The sequence below is a fragment of the Sus scrofa genome, unplaced genomic scaffold, assembly GCF_000003025.6.
Source record: "Sus scrofa isolate TJ Tabasco breed Duroc unplaced genomic scaffold, Sscrofa11.1 Contig958, whole genome shotgun sequence".
NCBI lineage: Eukaryota > Metazoa > Chordata > Mammalia > Artiodactyla > Suidae > Sus > Sus scrofa.
Genome location: NW_018085359.1, coordinates 5,699 through 24,499, shown reverse-complemented (window position 1 = coordinate 24,499; position 18,801 = coordinate 5,699). Strand labels below are relative to the sequence as shown.

Genomic DNA, 18,801 nt, shown 5'->3' with positions numbered 1-18,801 from the left:
AAACCACGTGGCCCCCATTTTGTTTCTATGAAAAATGGAAGGGTTTATTGAACACTTCTCTGGGGATTTTTTTTCCATTCTTGGTGCCTCCTCTGCGCCAACAGAGTATTATAGGCTCCTGGGAATCAGAAATAAATGAGCCTCAATCACTCCTCTATATATCTGGAAAAGGTAGCCGTATACCACAGGTAAAATGTCCTGTCAGGGATATAAGAAACAATAAAATTAGGTCCACAGATAAAATCAAATGACAAGAGAGTTAGACTTGTGATTGTTTATAAAAATATATAATTTTTTTTGTCTTTCCTAATGCATTCATCACTTAGTTTGTGTATAGGGGGCATCAATTATACAGTTAGTCCTTATTCAATGGATTTGTATCAAAAAGGAACCAATTCATTTGACAATCCTAAGTCTCAGAGATACTAAGAAATTTCCCCATAATACACTACGAATAAGAGGAGCACACAGGATTCAAAATTAAGTTGTCAGGGAGTTCCCTTGTTGTACAGCAAGTTCAGGGTCTGATGTTGTCACTGCTGCAGCTTGGGTTGCTGTTATGGTGTGTGTTTGATTCCTTGCCTAGGAACATCTGCATGCCATGGATGCAGCCAAAAAAAATTTATATTGTTCAGTCTCTGAATCCCACACACTAAATTTCAGTGTTTCCAGATTTTCTGAAAGTTTCAAGCAGATGTACAAAAGTCTCACTATGGATACATATAAGCTATTTAAAAAAAAATTTCATTTTCCCTAGTAGAAATAGATTTTAAGGCTCTGACTTTATGTTTCTTTTTGTAATTGAGCAGGGCAATTGTGAGCATGGAGGAGGAAGTAGACAGCTGAAGTGAAATCCAGGAGCAGGGTCAGCAGAGATCGGCTTTGAAATGTGCTCTGCCAATTCTTTATGACCTTTGCCTGAGACCTCGCCCTTCCTTCTTCCTGTGGTTGATCCAGCAAGTCCTACCTACTGCCCTGCACTGTGGCCCTCCAGAAAACTCCAAAGGAATGGCATAGTAAGCAAGGAGTCTCTTCCAAGACTGATCTTGATATGACTGTTTGGGTTGGCAGGGGGAAAACAGCCCAGATGGCCTGTGTCTGGAGTCAGCCTGTCCAGAATGACTGGCTTAAAACTTTGCTTTGACCTTTTCGAACTCATGACCTGGTACAAGTTTTATAAAATACTGTGCTCCTTTTACCCTGTTAAAGTAATAGTTGTGGCTGTGCAGTTATAATTGGAGAGAGAGTATGCATGCAAAATCAAATAAGATACATTAAAAAACACCTAGAACCTGACACTTAGGAGGCCCTCAATCATAGCGCATGATGTTATGGTTAATGTAAGCCTGATTCTCCTCCTTGTCCTCATTGTTGCTGTTATAATCACCAGAAGTGCTCAGGGGGGCAGTTTAGGGACCCATTAGCTGCTACAGGTGGGGAGATGCCAAGCAGAGCCAGAGCCAGTGATAGTGGAAGCACAAACTGAATGAGAGTTATCCCATTTCTACCAGAACCAAGATCACAAACTTCTGAGGCCCTGGTGCAAAATTGTGATTACTGGTGCCCCCTCAGTTGTCTAACCTGACTGCTGTGTTTGTTTTGTTGAGGAGGAAATCATGCTCCCAACAGTCCCTCCATCAATAGCTCTCTCACCTCAACACTTACTGGGTTGGGCTGCGTCATTGCTGGACCATGACCAAGGGCTTCATATTCACTGCCCCCTCCTGTGTTGTGTGGGCTGAATTCTTACGGTCCCTCCTCAGGACTGGCAGGAAGACAGACTCAGGCAGGTAACTGCTGATGCAGGTGCCCACAAAGAATGGAGACATAGGTGTGCAGTCACACTATTTGAACTGTCCAAGTAAAGGGCTGGAGGCACTGGCCAATTATGTACAGTGGGTGACCTTAAGGCTCAGTGCACAAAGCCCATGTGGTCCCAGTCCCTGGAGACTTGCTAGTATTAATGGAAGAGGAAAGGGAGAAAAGTTAATGTACTTGGACGTTTCTGAGTCCTTTCTCTCCTCAGGAGGAAATTCACCTGTATTCCTTGCTTCTTATGTCCAAGTGTGGGATCTAAACAAGAAACTCAGACATTCCCATCACCGCAAATCCATTGCATCGATCACAAAATCTATGCCACAGTAGTTTTTCTATACCAAGAATATGATGCTCTTTCTAATTTAACTCTAAGGATAACATAATATTCATTTCTTTAGCCCGTATGTGGGTTATGTTAGATATCTACATGTTTTCGAGATAGGGTTTTTTTTTTTTTTTTTCAACTTTAAAGTTTAATTGAAGTATAGTTGATTTACAAGATTGTGACAATTTCTGCTGTACAACAAAGTCATTTAGTTATTGGAGTTCACATTGTGGCACAGCAGAAACCAATCTGACTAGGAACCATGAGGCTGTGTGTTCAATCCCTGGCCTCACTCAGTGGGTTAAGGATCCTGCATTGCCATGATCTGTGGTGGAGGTCACAGAGGAAGCTTGAATCCCATGTTGCTGTGACTCTGGCATAGCCTCTTGGCTACAGATCAAATTAGATCCCTACCCTGGGAACATCCATTTGCTGTGGGTGCAGCCCTAAAAAGACAAAAAGACAAAAACTAAAGTGATTCATATACATGTACTCACATCCATTCTCTTTTAGACTTTTTTTCCCTTTAGTGTTCATTTGAATGCGGCTTCAGTCTGTTTTTTCCTCTAATTGAATTACACTGACATATTAGAAAACTATAGATTTTTACTTAGTATTTGGTAACTTATTCTTAAATATTTCAGAAGTCCTCCCAGATGTTGCAATCAGGGTGTCAGCCAGGGCTGCAGACATTTCAAGGACTGACTGGCAGAAGCTAACTATAACTCACTCACAGAGCTATTGGTAGATTCATGTGTTCACAAGCTATTGACCAGAGATTCTGCACAATTCCTTGGCACATAGGCCTCCTCCTTGGGAACTTGGATCTTGTGAATATGAGCAAGAGAGAGACCATAAGAATAAAGCCATATGGTATTTTTGCTCCATTCCCAGAAGTGATTTCCCAACACTTCCCAATGTGTTCATGTATGAATTAAGTCTATACAGACATCTCACACTCAAGGAGGGGAAAACTGGGAGCATCTCAGATACAGTCCATCATGATAGTCTCACCCCCCTTGAAGACTTTTTCTCTTAGCACAATAAGACTCAGGTCCTGTCCATCTTTTTTACAAGCTAGTCCCAAATTCATCCCACCATCATGATCGCAGCAAAAGTTCCCTGGGCATAACTAGCAAATGGGTAGAACTACTCCACTGGGTCCTTCTGTAGATCCCACTCTACTGCTTCAGGGGATGCAGTCTCAAGTAGACCCCCTGGTTTCTGACTCACTAGGGGAGCTCTTCCATCCACATCAGGCCAATCTGCAGCCATCCCATGGTCAAATGTAGCAAATGTGCCAAATTGTTACTGATTTATGCTAACTAGAGAAATACAACTCACAGCACAATATATTTTCTAAGATTTCTATTTTAATATTTTATTTAATTTTATTGGAGTACAGTTGAATTTCAAAATTGAGTTAGTTGCCAGTATACAGGAAAGTAAAACAATTATGCACATACACCTATCCATTCCTCTTCAGATTCTTTTCCCATTACAGTTATTGCACACTATTGAGTAGATTTCCATGTGCTATAAAGTAGATCCTTGTTACTTATTTGGTCCCCTGGTGGCTCAGTGGGTCAAGGATCTGACATTGTCATTGCTGTGTCTCAGATTCAATCACTGGCCAGGGAATTTCTGCAAGCCACTGGCACAACCAAAAAAAAGTATGCTCAGACTAATCCCAATTCAATTAAATCAGAATATCTAGTGGTGAGACCAAGGTGTCAGTAGTTTAAGCTTGCCAGGCGATTTGAAGAAATGTCAAGGTTGGGAGGCAGCATCATATATCCTCATAACATAACCTGCACATGCAGATTTGAAGAAACAGAAATTACTATGGAAAATACACAAGAGCTGTGGAAAAGTTGTAAATGTTCAATATATTGAAAAAGAGTTGTTCATCTTTCAAGAATGCCTGGATCACCAAAGATAAACTATAAAATCACTGTAGATATAGTAATGTTCACTCACGCAGTGATTATGATCTACAAAGGATCCTAGAACACTCCGCCAGTCATAGTAAAGCCATAAAAGAGGAGAAACATTGAAATAGTAAGCCAGGAGAGGCATCAAGCCAAAAAGAACTACAAAAATGATGTAATAAGAGAGTGAGAATTTCAAGTGTACATGTTCAGTTTTGCTGCATTATCCAGCCAACACTCCACATGGCTGGCACAGGTACTCAGATTACACTGACTTTCTGAGAAACCTCCTCATGGCCCTTTGGATGTCACTGTTCTGCAAACTGTAGATGAAGGGATTCAGCATGGGGGTGACCACAGTATACAACACTGAGGCCACTGAATCCCTCCTGGGAGAATGTGAGACAGCTGAGCTGAAGTACACCCCAAGGCCTGTTCCATAAAATAAGCAAACACCTACCAGGTGAGAGCCACAGGTGGAGAAGGCTTTATATCTCCCTCCTGGAGAGGGGATTCTCAGAATGGAAGAAGTGATTTTATAGTAAGAGAAAAATATCCCTGAGACTGGAGTCCCACCAAAAATGGCACCAAGAAAATACATGATTAAGTTATGGGTGAGATCGTCAGAACAGGCAAGCTTGTGGAGTAGAGAAGGGTCGCAGAAGAAATTAGAAATTTCCACATTCTTGAAGCAAGTAAGTTGTATCACAATCCAATTGTGCACCTGGGACTCCAAAAGGCTAACCAAAAAAGACACCAAAACTAAGTTGCAACGGAGGTGTGAGTTCTTGATGACCAGGTAGTGCAGTGGGTGACAGATGGCCACAAACATGTCATAGGCCATCACAGTCAGAAGTGTACAATCCACAGCCCCCAGAATAATAAAAATAGGCATCTGAGTTAAACAGCCCACATAGGAGATGACTGTGCTGTGAGTGTGGATGTTCACAATCATCTTAGGGACAGTGGTGGAGATGAAGCCCATGTCAACCAAGGACAGGATGGAGAGGAAGAAGTACATGGGGGTGTGGAGGTGGGAGTCGGAGGTGACAGCCAGGATGATGAGCAGGTTCCCCAGCATGGTGACCAGGTACATGGACAGGAACAGGACAAAGAGGAAGGGCTGCAGGTCTGGACCATCTGAGAGGCCCAGGAGGAAAAATTCTGAAACATTTGTTACATTTCTGGTTCTGTGTAACTTGGACAAATTTTAAACAAAAAAGGAGGGTTGAAAACAAGGAAATATGTAAGTGGGAATGCAGCATTCTTTTCATATTTTGTCTGCAAGCATTTCATTTCCAAGGTCATATACCACAGTGTCTCAGTGTGATAAATTTTATCTGCTTAGAACATGTTCCTCTTTGGTTTCTGTGTTATCCACCTATTTCTATTCACTCTTGCTTTGTAAAACACTACTGAGGGGTAAGAGGGAGCAAGAACCTTAGAGACAATCAATTCATGATCTAAATGGAATATAGCCTACTTCTTTAAAAATAATGTAGAATGAGAAATCGCCTTCCTCCTTAAGAAAAACATACTTTGAATTTAAAGAAATCAAAACATAGTTGCAGAAATCTTTTTTTTATTCAAACACAATTCTAGGTATTTCCTTCATTTAGAATAATTATAAGTCTCTATGAACGCAGAACCATGTCATCTGGATTCTAAATTAGAAATGAATATTCATAATCAGAAAACATTTTAGAGTTCCTGCTGTGGCTCAGGGGTTCAAGAAGCCAACATATGTCAAAGAGCATTCTGCCTATGTTTCATCTAGCAGTTTTATAGTGTCCGGCCTTACATTTAGGTCTTTAATCCATTTTTTGGTATGGTATTAGAGAGTGTTCTAACTTCATTCTTTTACATGTAGCTGTCCAGTTTTCCCAGCACCACTTACTGAAGTGACTTTTTTGGCAATTGCAGATTCTGCCTTATTTGTCTAGATTAGTTGACCATAGGTGCATGGGTTTATTTCTGTGTTTTCTATTCTGTTTCACTGATCTATGTGTCTGTTGTTTTTCCAGCACCATACTGTTTTCATGACTGTAGCTGTGTATGTCTGAAGTCAGAAAGCCTGATTCTACCATTTTGGTTGTATTTTCCAATTTTGTTTGGCTTTTTGGGGTCTATTTGTGTTTTCATGTATATTTAAAATATTTTGTTCTACTTCTGTAAAGAATATCCTTGGATCTTGTTTATCCACCTCTGAATAATGTCAATTAAAAACAAGAACAGGAGTTTGGGTCATGACTCAGTGGAAACAAATCTGACGAGTATCCATGAGGATGCAGGTTTGATCCCTGGGCTTGGTCAGTGGTTAAGGATCCAGCATTGCCATGAGCTGTGTGTAGGTTGCAGACACAGCTTGTATCTGGTATTGCTGTGGCTATGGCTTAGGCCTGTGGCTACAGCTCTGATTCAACCCCTAGCCTTGGAACCTCCATATGCTCTGGCGCAGCCCTATAGAGACAAAAAAAAAAAAAAAAAAAAAATCCAGGATCTTATTAAACTAAAAAAGATTTTGCACAGCAAAGGAAACTATTTTTTAAAAATGAAGAGATAATTCACAGAATGGGAGAAAATCTTTGCAAATGATGCAACAGACAAGGGCCTCTTCTCCAAAGTATACAAATAGCTCATAAAATACAACAATAAAAAAGCAACACAATTGAAAATTGGACAGAAGACCTAAATAGACATTTCTTCAAAGAAGACATATAGTTAGCCAGTAGGCACATGAAAAAACTCTCAACATCATTAATTATTACAGAAATGCAAATCAAAAACTACTATAAGGTACCACCTCACACCTGTCAGAATCGCCATCATTAATAAGTCAACAAATAACAAATACTGGAGAGGGTGTGGAGAAAATGGTTCCCTCCTTCAATGTCAGTGGGAATTTAAATTGGTACAACCACTATGGAAAACATTATGTAGGTTCTTGGAAAACTAAATATAGAACTACCATATGGTCTAGAAATCCTACTGGTGTATTTAGAAATTAGACAAATTTTCTGTCAATGATTAAATAATAATGAAATTTTTTAAAACACTCCAATATTTTTATTTTATACAGGGTTATTGTTTCAAAATAATAGTATCTCAGTAAAATCTCTGGTGTCTGAGAATACTTTACTTATTTTGGACACTCTTCTACAGTATCCAAATAATATCACTTTATTTTTTTTCTTTTTTTTTCCCAGTTTATTGAAGTATTACTGACAAAATTGCATAAAATTGTTTCAGCTGAAATGTTTTTATAAAATGTACAAAAATCATTTAATACACACAGACATTGTGAATGATTATCACAATCAAGTTAATTAACATACCCATCACCTACAGTTACTATTTGTGTGTGTGTGTGTGTGTGTGTGTGTGTGAGAGAGAGAGAGAGAGAGAGAGTTTGGTAAACAGTTTAGCAGGATCCACTAGCGGAATTCAAGAGTAAAATACATAATTGTTAACTATGGTTACCATACTATAAATCAGATCCCCCCAACTTACTCATTTTATAACTGAAAGTTTGTGCCTTTGACCAGCATCTGGCTCACTTCCACCACCTCTTGCCCTCCCAGCTACAGATCTAATCCAGATGATCCTATGAGTTTTGATTTTTCATAGATTCTAACACATAAAGTGAGATTCATGCAGTATTTGTCTTCCTATGTTTGGTGTATTTCAGTGAATATAATTGAACTCTCCCAGTTCCATCCATGTTGTCACAAATGGCAGGAGTTCCTTCTTTTATGGCTGAATAGTATTCTTTGTCTAAATACACAAAACATTTCCTTCAATCCCCTCATCTGTCAACAGACATGTTGGTTGCTTCATATTTTACTATTTGAAATAATGCTGCAAAAAAACATGGAGGGGCAGACAGTTCTTTGAGGTCCCGATTTTCATTTGTTTGGGATATTACCCTGAAAGTGGAGTTGCCGGATGATGTGGTAGTCCTATTTCAATTACCAGCAATTTTTAATTTTAAGAGACTTCCCAATCTGTTTTCCATAATGGCTGTACCAATATTCATTTCCCCACCAATCAGGTGCAAGGGCTGCCTTTTCTCCAGGCTTCAACCAACATTTGTTGTCTTTTTTATATGTAATTGCCATCCTTAACATATGAGAAGTGATATTTCAATGGGGTTTTGACTTGAGTTTCCTGATACTAATGAATGTGGAGCTAATAGGCTTCAGACACCTAATAGGCTTGTTTTCCTGACCATAAATCCTCTCGTTTACAGCTGAGGAGCTTAGCACTAGGGAGCCCCCAGAGCCCAGAGTAATGACCCCGCCTTCTCACATCTAGCTAGCAGGTTTGCATGTCAATCTTTCCTGATACAGGAATTTGCATTCTCTCACTTCTGCTACCTGATGGTAATTCAGTTTCATTGTTTTACATGTCACTCTATGATTTGATGCAGAAAAAAATCAAAATTAATAATTAAACAAGTCTGGGAAGTTATCCTTACTATGAATTAGAAAGGTAAATTGAACCTACCTAGTGAGGACTATTGAAAGAAAGTTGACAAATCAGTAATATTGCTAGACCAGTGCTTTTAAGTCCAGTTGTGCTGGTAATCATGGTGTGCTTATTTTACAATATGCAGACAACACACCCTCAGCCCTAAGAAACCAATAGCAGGATATCTGCATGTACTTTTTCAATGCACCACTATATGAGAATCTGGGCTTTAATAAACCACTGTCTTGGAATTATGCCCAAAACTTAAAGAAAGGCTCCAGAAATATACCTAAATGCCCTCCAATCATCCAATACACACCATCACTTACTAAATATGAATGTTTTAATAATACTCTGCTTCAAGTTTTCATATTATTTTATTGAGATGGATGAAACAATTGATATAACCATTTGGCCTTTTCTTGGTATCTCAAGCTCAATCCATCCCTCTGTATACCTGTCCCCTAAAAGTAACCAGTGGCATGAAGTTGATGGGTATATTTCCTTGTCAACATTTCCATGATGTCAATATTCATTTATGTACCTCTAAGTAGATTTTTTAAAAATCTCACCTTAGCATATTTCCTCTAAAATTACTTTACCTAAACTTTGAGGTGAAATCTCTTTGTGAATACAAATAAGTACTTCAAACATTTTTCCTGATGCACATGGTTGCAAAAGGCAAAACATAACTTATTTGATTTATAAATTTATAAATTTATATTTATGTATTTTAATATAAATTTAACAATTTAAACTATATTGTTTGTGTATATTTACTGTACTTATATAATCATATATTTTATTTATTAAATAGTTAACTTAAACACTTTATATTATTATTTATATCAGAGTCCTTTTACAACAGTCCTATGAAATTCTTGTGCCACACTTTGTATCTTACAAATGAGAATATGCATATGAACTGTGAGTGGCGAATAGTTCAATTTCTAAGAACTAGTGATATTCAGTTTTACTATATTAATTGCTTATATTTTTATTGTCTAAGTCCTATGCCTTGATTTCCATGTTTTCAGACTCTCTGAAAGTTCCAAGCAGAGGTGCAGAAGTCTAACGGCAGATACATCTGATGTACGTTATTTTAAATAGTTTTCATTTTCCTAAGTAGGAATGGATCCCAAGACTAATTTTTATGTCTCCTTTTGTGGTTGAGTAGGCTGATAATGGGTATGGAGGAAGAAGTAGACAGTTGAAATAAGATCTAGGAGCAAGATCAATAGAGAGATCTATCCTTAAATATCCTGCACCATTCTTTTTGTGATTTTATTTTATTTTTCATCAGAGTACAGTTGATTTACAGTGCTGTGTCAATGTCTGCTGCAGAGCATATTGACCACGTCATACATATGTATACATTTTTTTCATGCCATCTTCCATCACGTTCTATCCCAAGAGACTGGATATGGTCCCTAGTTGTACAGCATGACCTTATTGCTTATCCATTCTAAATGTAAGAGTTTGGAACTATCAACCCCAAGCTCACAGTCCATCCCATTCCTCTCCCTTCCCTTGGCAACACAAGTGTTCTCTATGTCTGTGAGTCTATTTCTGTTTTGTATATAGGATCATTTGTGCCTTATTTTATTTTATTTATTTTATTATTTTATTTTATATTTTGCTCTTTAAGGCCACCTGTGGCATTGGATGTTCCGGGGCTGGGGTCTAATCAGAGTCACAGCTGCTGGCCTACACCATAGCAAAAACGCACCAGATCTGAGCCATGTCTGTGACCTACACCACAGCTCATGGCAACGTGGGGAAGGGATTGAACATGCAAACTCATGGTTCCATGGATTCATTTCCCTGTGCCACGATGGGAACTCTGATTGTGCCATGCTTTAGATTTCAAATATAAGTGATATCAGTGGCATTTGTCTTTCTCTGTCTCTTTCTGTCACTCAAACATCTTTCCTATCATCCATACAGCAACACTACCTACTGTGTTCTGCAGGAAAACTCCAGAGAGAAGGGCTTTGTGAGCAGGGAGTTTCTGCCAGCTCTCACAGGGAAGACACATGACTGCTGAGGTTGGCAGGGGAAAGCCTGCTCAGATGCATTGTGTCTGGACTCAGTCTGTCCAGGATGACTGGCTTCAAACATGGCTTTAACTCGTACTAACCAATACCACAGTAAATGTTACATAAAATGCTGTGCCTTCCTCTTATTGAAATAATCATGGGATGTGGGTACTTACAGTTTGAGAGATGATGCAGATGTACTCAAACAAGAGACATAATACACAAACCACAGAGCCCGACACTCATCAACAGTACATGATGTTTTTTAATGCCATCCTCCTTCTCATCTTCATCATTGCTTTCATGAGCATTTGAATTGCTAGAGGGAAGTTTAGAGGGGTTCTTGTTCTGCTATGGTGGAGGGATGCCAGGCAGAGCAAAGCCAGTGAGGATGATGCAGAAGTCTGAATGAGAATTCTCACACCCAAACCAGAACCAAGAACAAAAATTTCAGAGGGCTTGTCCAAATTCTGTACATCGATGACCCTTCATCTTTCTATATCAACCATCTTTTGGCCTCCTGGAGAAAATCATGCTCCCAAGAATCCCTCCATCAATCACTCTTTCCCCTCACACTTACTGGGCTTGGATGCATCTCTGCTGGACCATGACCAAGGAGTAGAGATTCACTGCCCTCTCCTGCTGGTGTGTGATGAAGGTTCAGGCTCTCTCCTCAGAACTGGCAGGAAGTCAGACTCAGGCTGGGAACCACCGATACAGATGCTCACAATGATGGAGACACGGGTCTAAATCCATACTCTTAGAACTGGCAAACTGAAGAGATGGAAGCACTGGCCAATTATGTACAGTGGTGTGACCTGAGGTCTCAGTGCACAAAGCTCATAATTAGCCAGTTGGTCCATGTTGTCCCAGTCTCTGGAGACTTGTTTTGTATTAATGGAAGAAGTAAAAAAGAGAAACTGAACATGCCTGGAAGGTTCTTGGTCCCTAGTCTCTTCAGGAGGATGTTCACCATACCTTTGTCTCCTTACATGTAACATGTTGCAGAATGTTAACATAATATTCAGATATTTCCCCCCAATGTAATCAGTCAATGTATGATTTTAATCCCTGTAAACCCATTGTATTCATCACAAATCTATGCAGCACTGGGCCATCTACAGCAAGAATGTGATACCTTTCAATTTTCTCAGCTAATATATGTCTCCAAGGATACTTATTTTCATTACCTTAGTTCTTACTTGGAATGGCACTTTATATTGTGGAGATTTACGGTGTGGTGTGTGAGGGGGGTGTTTACTAATTTCAATGAGTCTTCACTTCTAAGTTTCCTCTAATGGAATTAGGTTTCCCTATTAGGATACTCTTGATTTTTCTTTATTTGGTAACTGATATTTACTTAAATATTTCAGAGGCCTCCAGAATGTTGCAATCTAGCAGTCATCAGGGCTACAGACACCTGGAGGCTTGATTGGCAGAGGAGCACTTCTCCAGCTCATCATGGGCTATTGTTAGGATTCACAAGTACACAGAAATTATCCAGAGAACTCCCATAGTTCCTTGACTCATGGGCCCTGAGGAATACCTCACCACATGGAAGCTGTGTTCTCTCAACAGAGAGAGGAGAGAGAGAGAGGAGGAAAAAGGTCAGATTTTCTAAAACTCTAATCCCTCAAGTGACACATCCCAACATGTCTTCCACATTCTCATTGTCAAATCAATCACTATGTACATCTCATGTCAATGGGAGGGAGGTGTACAAGGCATGAAAAGCAGAATTGGGGATCCATAAGAACATCTCAGAATCTGCCCACCACAGAGGCCTCTGCCCTAAGAAGTTTGTGCTCCAAGCATTTTAAGACTCAAGTCCATTTGTCTGCTTTCTAGCATATTCCCAACTTCATCCACCACCATAATCTACATAAAATAATCTGGAGCTGCTCAAGCAAATGGGTAGGTCTTCCCTCCACTGGGCTTCCTGCAGACCACCCCTCTACTGCTTCTGGTTGCTCAATTTCAAGTAGACCCCCTGATTTCTGACCAACTAGGAGAGCCCCTCCATCCACATCAGGCCAATCTGTAGCCATTCCAATGTCAAATTAAGCCAATGTTCCCAGGGTGGACTCCATTCTCCCTGGAATCTCTTTGCTTTAGGTTTCTTTGTGTTTTCAGCTCTTGAAGCCTTTCATAAAATATGGTTGGGGATTACCTGTTTTGTTTCATTTTTTTTGCTGGTGGATAGAGCAGGAGGTATGTGGATAGTGTGGTCGTATAACCTTCTCAGTCTTATCCATGCAGCCTTCCCGACACAGTGACCTCTCTGCTGATGAATACAGAGATTGGTTTGGCATTAAGTGATAGGAAAAGCTAATGTACACCAAAGCAAATGGATACGGAGCAAAGCATGTTATTTACCTGTGTGTGGATAAGTGATGGAGAGTATATTTAGGAGAGAACACATGGCAGGTAAGTAGAGGTAGATATGAGAGGGAGACTGGGTATTGGGGCAACTAAAATAATTAGTCCACAGGGGGAAAAAACTATTATTAAACTGAAATGATGGCATAGTGATTTCAAGGGATAAGATTCTAGAGTCAATGACAAATGCCAATTATAGGATATGAGATGAGGAAACCAGTGGTAGTTATATTTGTACCATAAAACATCCTTTAACCTCCTGTGCCTGGCCAGGGACAAACCTGTACCTCTGCAGAAACATAAGCTGCTGCAGTCAGATCCTTAACCCACTGGCCATAGTTGTAACTCCTACTGCTCCATTTGATCTCTTCCAACAAGGAAGTTAATTTTAAATGAGCATCTTGGAATTTATGTTACCTGGTATTACTAACTGTGATCTGAGTAGCATACAAATCATCTTTCTAACATCCTCATCTGTAGAATGAAGTTAACAAAAAATTTCAACTGATAGGGTGGTTGAGATGAGGTACATAAAATTACTTATTAGAACATTTTTTGAGGAGTATGTATGATCCCTTTTTATGTGGAATCTAAATCATTGAACTCAAAAGGAACAGAGGGTATTTACTCCCATTTCATCAATTGTGAACATTGTGGAGATATATTACATGAATATTGTAGCACACCTAGCACTGATACTCAGGTGGATACTTTCTATTATAGTATTTTTGGATTTGCATTTTCCTATTTTCACTTGCTGTGAGAATTTTATGTTTTTATTCAATTTTTTGGCTTTCATTTTTTTTATGCTGTACAGCATGGTGACCCAGTTACACATTTATGTGTACATAAATTTTTTCTCACATTATGTGGTCCATCATAAGTGACTAGATAGAGTTCCCAGTGCTACAGAACAAGATCCCATTGCTAATCCATCCTGAAGGCAATATTCTGCATCTATTTACCCCAAGCTCCCAGGCCCTCCCACTCCCTCCCCTTCCCCCTTGGCAACCACAAGTCTAATTCTCCAAGTCCATGATTTTATTTTCTTTGGAAAGGTTTCTTGTGCTGTATATAATATTCCAGATACAAGTGACATCATATGGTTTTCGTCTTTCTCTGACTTACTTCACTCAGGATGAAAGTCTCTAGTTCCATCCATGTTGCTGCAAATGGCATTATGTCATTCTTTTTTATGTCCAAGTAGTATTCCATTGTGTGTATATACCACATCTTCCTAAAACAGGATATATATATTTAGCAGAACATAAACTAGAAATTAAACCAAACACACACAGACAAAACAACATAACTACAGCTCTTTCCAAGATGCTTTGGCTATTACTTAGGTTTGCATAAGTTGATATGCATATATAACATTTCAGTACAGTTAATCATTTCTTATTGGGCTACATCTCTTCCTAAAAACTATTAGAAATTTTCCTCTGTCAAATGTATTATTTTCTTTCATAGCAAAGTCAAGTGTATTGTTTTCTTTAATATCAACATTTCTCACAAACAAATGGATATTTTTGGTTGATAACTGATTCACTTTGCTGTATACCTAAAGTTAACACAATATTGTAGGTCAAAAAGGCTCCAATAAAATTTTCTTTGTGTTTGACATCTACGTTCATTGTAGTGAAATGCCTACCTCAATAACTTAAATAGTGAAACGTGAAGTAAATTGAACTAGTCTTGCAACAGCTTTCAGAGGGCCCAGACTACTACCATTAAAAATGAAGCCTAACAAATCTAAGCAGGAATGGACATCATTTTGTGGAGCACAAACAGGAGCCCTCAGACTTAGTTCTTGTGACAGAATACAGAATGGCATGATAATCGGGCGAAGTCCTAAGCAGGCCATTTCTGGTAAAGGTATGAGCTCCCATTTGCTTGACCACATTACAATCCTAAATAATGGAAAAGAAGATAAATTCATTGTGATGATTTGGGTGATTTAATGATCCTCAGATATCATTACAGCCACACAGCAACTGAAAATATGACATCACACCCTATTTCCCAGTGGCGTACCCAACACTAAGACGGAGTCTTAACAACAACATAAAATAATCTGGAGGTGCCCAAGCAAATGGGTAGGTCTTCCCTCCACTGGGCACTCCTGCAGACCACCCCTCTACTGCTTCTGCTTGCTCATTTCAAGTAGACCCCCTGATTTCTGACCAACTAGGAGCGCCCCTCCATCCACATCAGGCCAATCTGTAGCCATTCCAATGCCAAACTGAAGCAATGTTCCCAGGGTTTCTGATATACGCTAACTAGAGTGGACTCTATTCTCCCTGGAACCTATTTGCTTTAGGTTTCTTTGTGTTTTCAGCTCTTGAAGGCTTTCATAAAATATGGTTTTGGGAGTACCTGTTTTTGTTTTGTTTTTTGCTAGTTGAAGTGAGTGGGATGTATGTGGTAGTGTGGTGGTGTAACCTTCTCAGTCTTATCCGTGCAGTCTTCTTGACACAGTGACAATTCTGCTGATGAATGCAGAGATTGGTTTGTCATTAAGCGATAGGAGAAGCTGAAATGTATACCAAAGCAAACTGGATATGGAGCAAAGCATGATATTTATGTGTGTGTAGATAATTACTGGACAGTATATTTAGGAGAGAACATATGGCAGGTAAGTAGAGGTGGATATGAGAGGGGGGACTGGGTATTGGGGCACCTAAAATAATTAGTCCACAGGGGGAGAATGTATTATTCACCTGATATGATTTCATGGTGATTTTAAGGAATAAGATTCTAGAGTCAATATGAATATGAATTTATGACATGGGATATGAAAACCAATGATAGTTATGTTTATACCATTAAAAAAATCCTTTAACACATTGTGCCAGACTGGGGCTCAAACCTGTGCCTCTGCAGCTATCCAGGCCATTGCAGGTGGAGCCTTAACCCACTGCACCACAGTGGTAACTCCACTGCTCCATTTTATCTCCTTGTGATAATGAAGTTAATTTTAAGTGAGCATCTTGGAAACTGTGATCTTGATTTGATACGACATCTTTCTAACTTCCTCATCTATAGAATAGCATTGACAAATTTTTAACTGATAGACTGGCTGAGATGAGGTAACCAATACTACTTATTAGAACATTTTTTGATTGCATATTTTGAGACTATTTTCTCCAATTCTGTATGTTGTCTTTTTTTTATGGTTTCCTTTGTTGTGCCAAAGCTTGTCAGTTTGATTATGTCCCATTGGTTTATTTTTGCTTTTATTTCTGTTGCTTGGGAAATTGACCTAAGAAAACATTGTAAGGTTGATGGCATAGAATGTTTTGCCTAGGTTTTCTTCCATGAGTTTGATGATGTCTTGTCTTATGTTTGAGTCTTTAAGCCATTTTGAGTTTATTTCTGTGCATGGTGTGAGGGTGTGTTCTAGTTTCATTGATCTTCATGTGGCTGTCCAGTTTTCCCAGCATCGCGTGCTGAAAAGACTGAGAATGTGGGGTTAAAGGATGCAAATTATTGCCTTTGGAATGCATTAGCAAGGAGATTCTGCTGTATAGCCTTGGGAATTATATCTACTCACTTATGATGGAGCATGATGGAGGATAATGTGAGAAAAAGAATATATATGTGTATGTGTGACTGGGTCACTTTGCTGTACAGTGGAAAATTTACAGAACACTGTAAACCAGACATAATGGAAAAAATAAAAAGCATTTTTTAAAAGTAACATTGTTTGAGGAGTATGTATGATCTCCCTAATATGTGGAATTTAAATTATGGAACTCTTCCTAAAAACTATTGGAATTTTCCTCAACCAAATGTATTGTTTCTTTCATAACAAAGCTAAGTATATCTTTTTTTAATATCAAATTTTCTCCAAAAGGACTAGATGTATGTTTGTGTACAACTGATTCATATCACTGTACACCTGAAATTAACACAACATTGTAACTCAACTAGACTCCAATAAAATTTGCTTATATTTGTCATCTCTGTAGTTGGTAGAGAAATGCCTACCTAAATAACCTAAAGACTGAATGCAAAGTAAATTAAGCTGATTTTGCACAGCTTTCAGAGGGACAAGACTACTCCTATGAAAATATTTTCTGACATGTAGAAATGCATGGACACTCATCCTGTGGGACACACAGGAACCCTCTCACTTTGTTCTTGTGACAGAATACAGGAAGTCATGGTAACCAAGTGAGGTCCTAATCCGGCTGCTTCTAGTAAAGGGAAGAGATCCCATTTGCTGACAGCATGCGTCTTTACAATCCTAAATTAATCGAAGTGATGAAAAATTCATTGTGATGACTTGTGTGACTTGATGATCCATCATTAGAGCCACACAGCAACTAGAAGATGACATCACAACCTATTTTCCAGTGTGTACCCAAACTAAGACAGAGCCTTGACCACCACCTTTTTCCCTTTGAACATTTTGCAAACTTCCAATTGCAGGTACATTACAAGTTATTACATACCTTGTAGGGTATGTAAGTATCAGTTAGGATTCAGTGAACAAAAGAGAAACCAATGAGTCATTTTAATGGAGAAAATTTAATATAGGAGTTGGTTAAAGGCAAAAAAAGAACAAAGCATAACACAACTATCATAAGTGTAGGAAGAAGTTACTACACCTAAGGAATGAGGGTATAAAGGGAAAAGTTGAACACTTAGGTTGAGCATTTCAGGCAAAGAGACGTTTTCTGACCATTCTTGAATAAATGTAAGATGAACACAGGATGGAAAATAGAGCAGTAATTTCAAGAGCCCCATCCTAAAGCAAAGTATAGAAGTGTGGGTTCGGAACAGAAACAATGCCTTCACAAATAGCACATAAGCCAAGCTCTAATGGTATAGAGAGACACCTTATGTGAAGAATCATAAACAGAAGTAATGGTGATGGGGTTCCTGTTGTGGCACAGTAGGTTAAGTATCAGATGCCTCCTCTGTGAAGATGAAAGCTCAAATCCTGGTCATGCTTAGTGGGTTAAGGATCCAGTGTTGCCGCAAGCTACAGCACAGGTCATGAATATGGCTCAGATCCTGTGTGGCTGTGACTGTGGTGTAGGCCTGAAGCTGCAGCTCTGGTTTGACCCATTACCCAGGGAATTTCCATATGCCACAGGTGTGGCAGCTTAAAAAATAAAGAAAGAAAAGAATTAATGGGGAAAATAAACTGCCCGTTGCTATAGTAGACTCTTCATATCTTCTGCCTTTGAGCTCTGATCTCTTTAGGATCTTCTTCTATGAGCAATTAGAAACCAAGCCATAGAGGTCAACTTGGAATGAAAGATGTTTCTTAGATCAGAAGTTCCCTACCTAGGCCATAAACTCTAACCACCTAGGTGCTTTAAAAAAAATCCTCATGCTCCAGACACAACCCATTCAATTATCAGGAAATCTGATGTTGAGATCCAGTTGTCAGCATTTTTAAGCATCCTGGAAGATTTCAATAAAAGCCAAGCTTGAGAAGCAGTGGCATGATTCTTCATACATATCCTGCATAAACAGTTTAGAAAAAAAGTTGTCAAAAATAATAGACATTTTCAATAATAAAAAGAGAGCTGGTCATCTTTTCAGGAAGCTTGGGTCAACATGATAAACTACAGACATCTCCATAGATACAATAAGAGTTAGCCATGCAGTAATTATGATATGCAAACATCCCAGAATACTCTCCTAGTCCCATGAAAGACATATCAAATGAAGCAATATTCAAATGTGAGGCAATGATAGGGATGAAGGCCATAAGAGCTACAAAAAGATGTAATGTGAGAGGAAGACTTTTCAGGTCTAGACATTGCATTTTGCTGCATGTTCCAATCTACATTCCAAATGGATGACACAAGTACTTAGA

General features: G+C 39.0%; 1 protein-coding gene across 1 annotated transcript; it reads right to left on the bottom strand.

Moving 5' to 3' along the window:
- Positions 1-4,339: 4,339 nt before the first annotated feature.
- LOC110259178 (olfactory receptor 18-like) lies at positions 4,340-5,095 on the bottom strand. Its single transcript, XM_021082506.1, has one exon. It carries the CDS (start codon positions 5,093-5,095, stop codon positions 4,340-4,342), a length of 756 nt encoding a protein of 251 aa, XP_020938165.1.
- Between the last annotated feature and the right edge of the window lie 13,706 nt (positions 5,096-18,801).

Coding starts and splice junctions, on each gene's coding strand:
- LOC110259178 (XM_021082506.1), bottom strand. CDS start 5,095: ATGTACTTCTTCCTCTCCATCCTGTCCTTGGTTGACATGGGCTTCATC.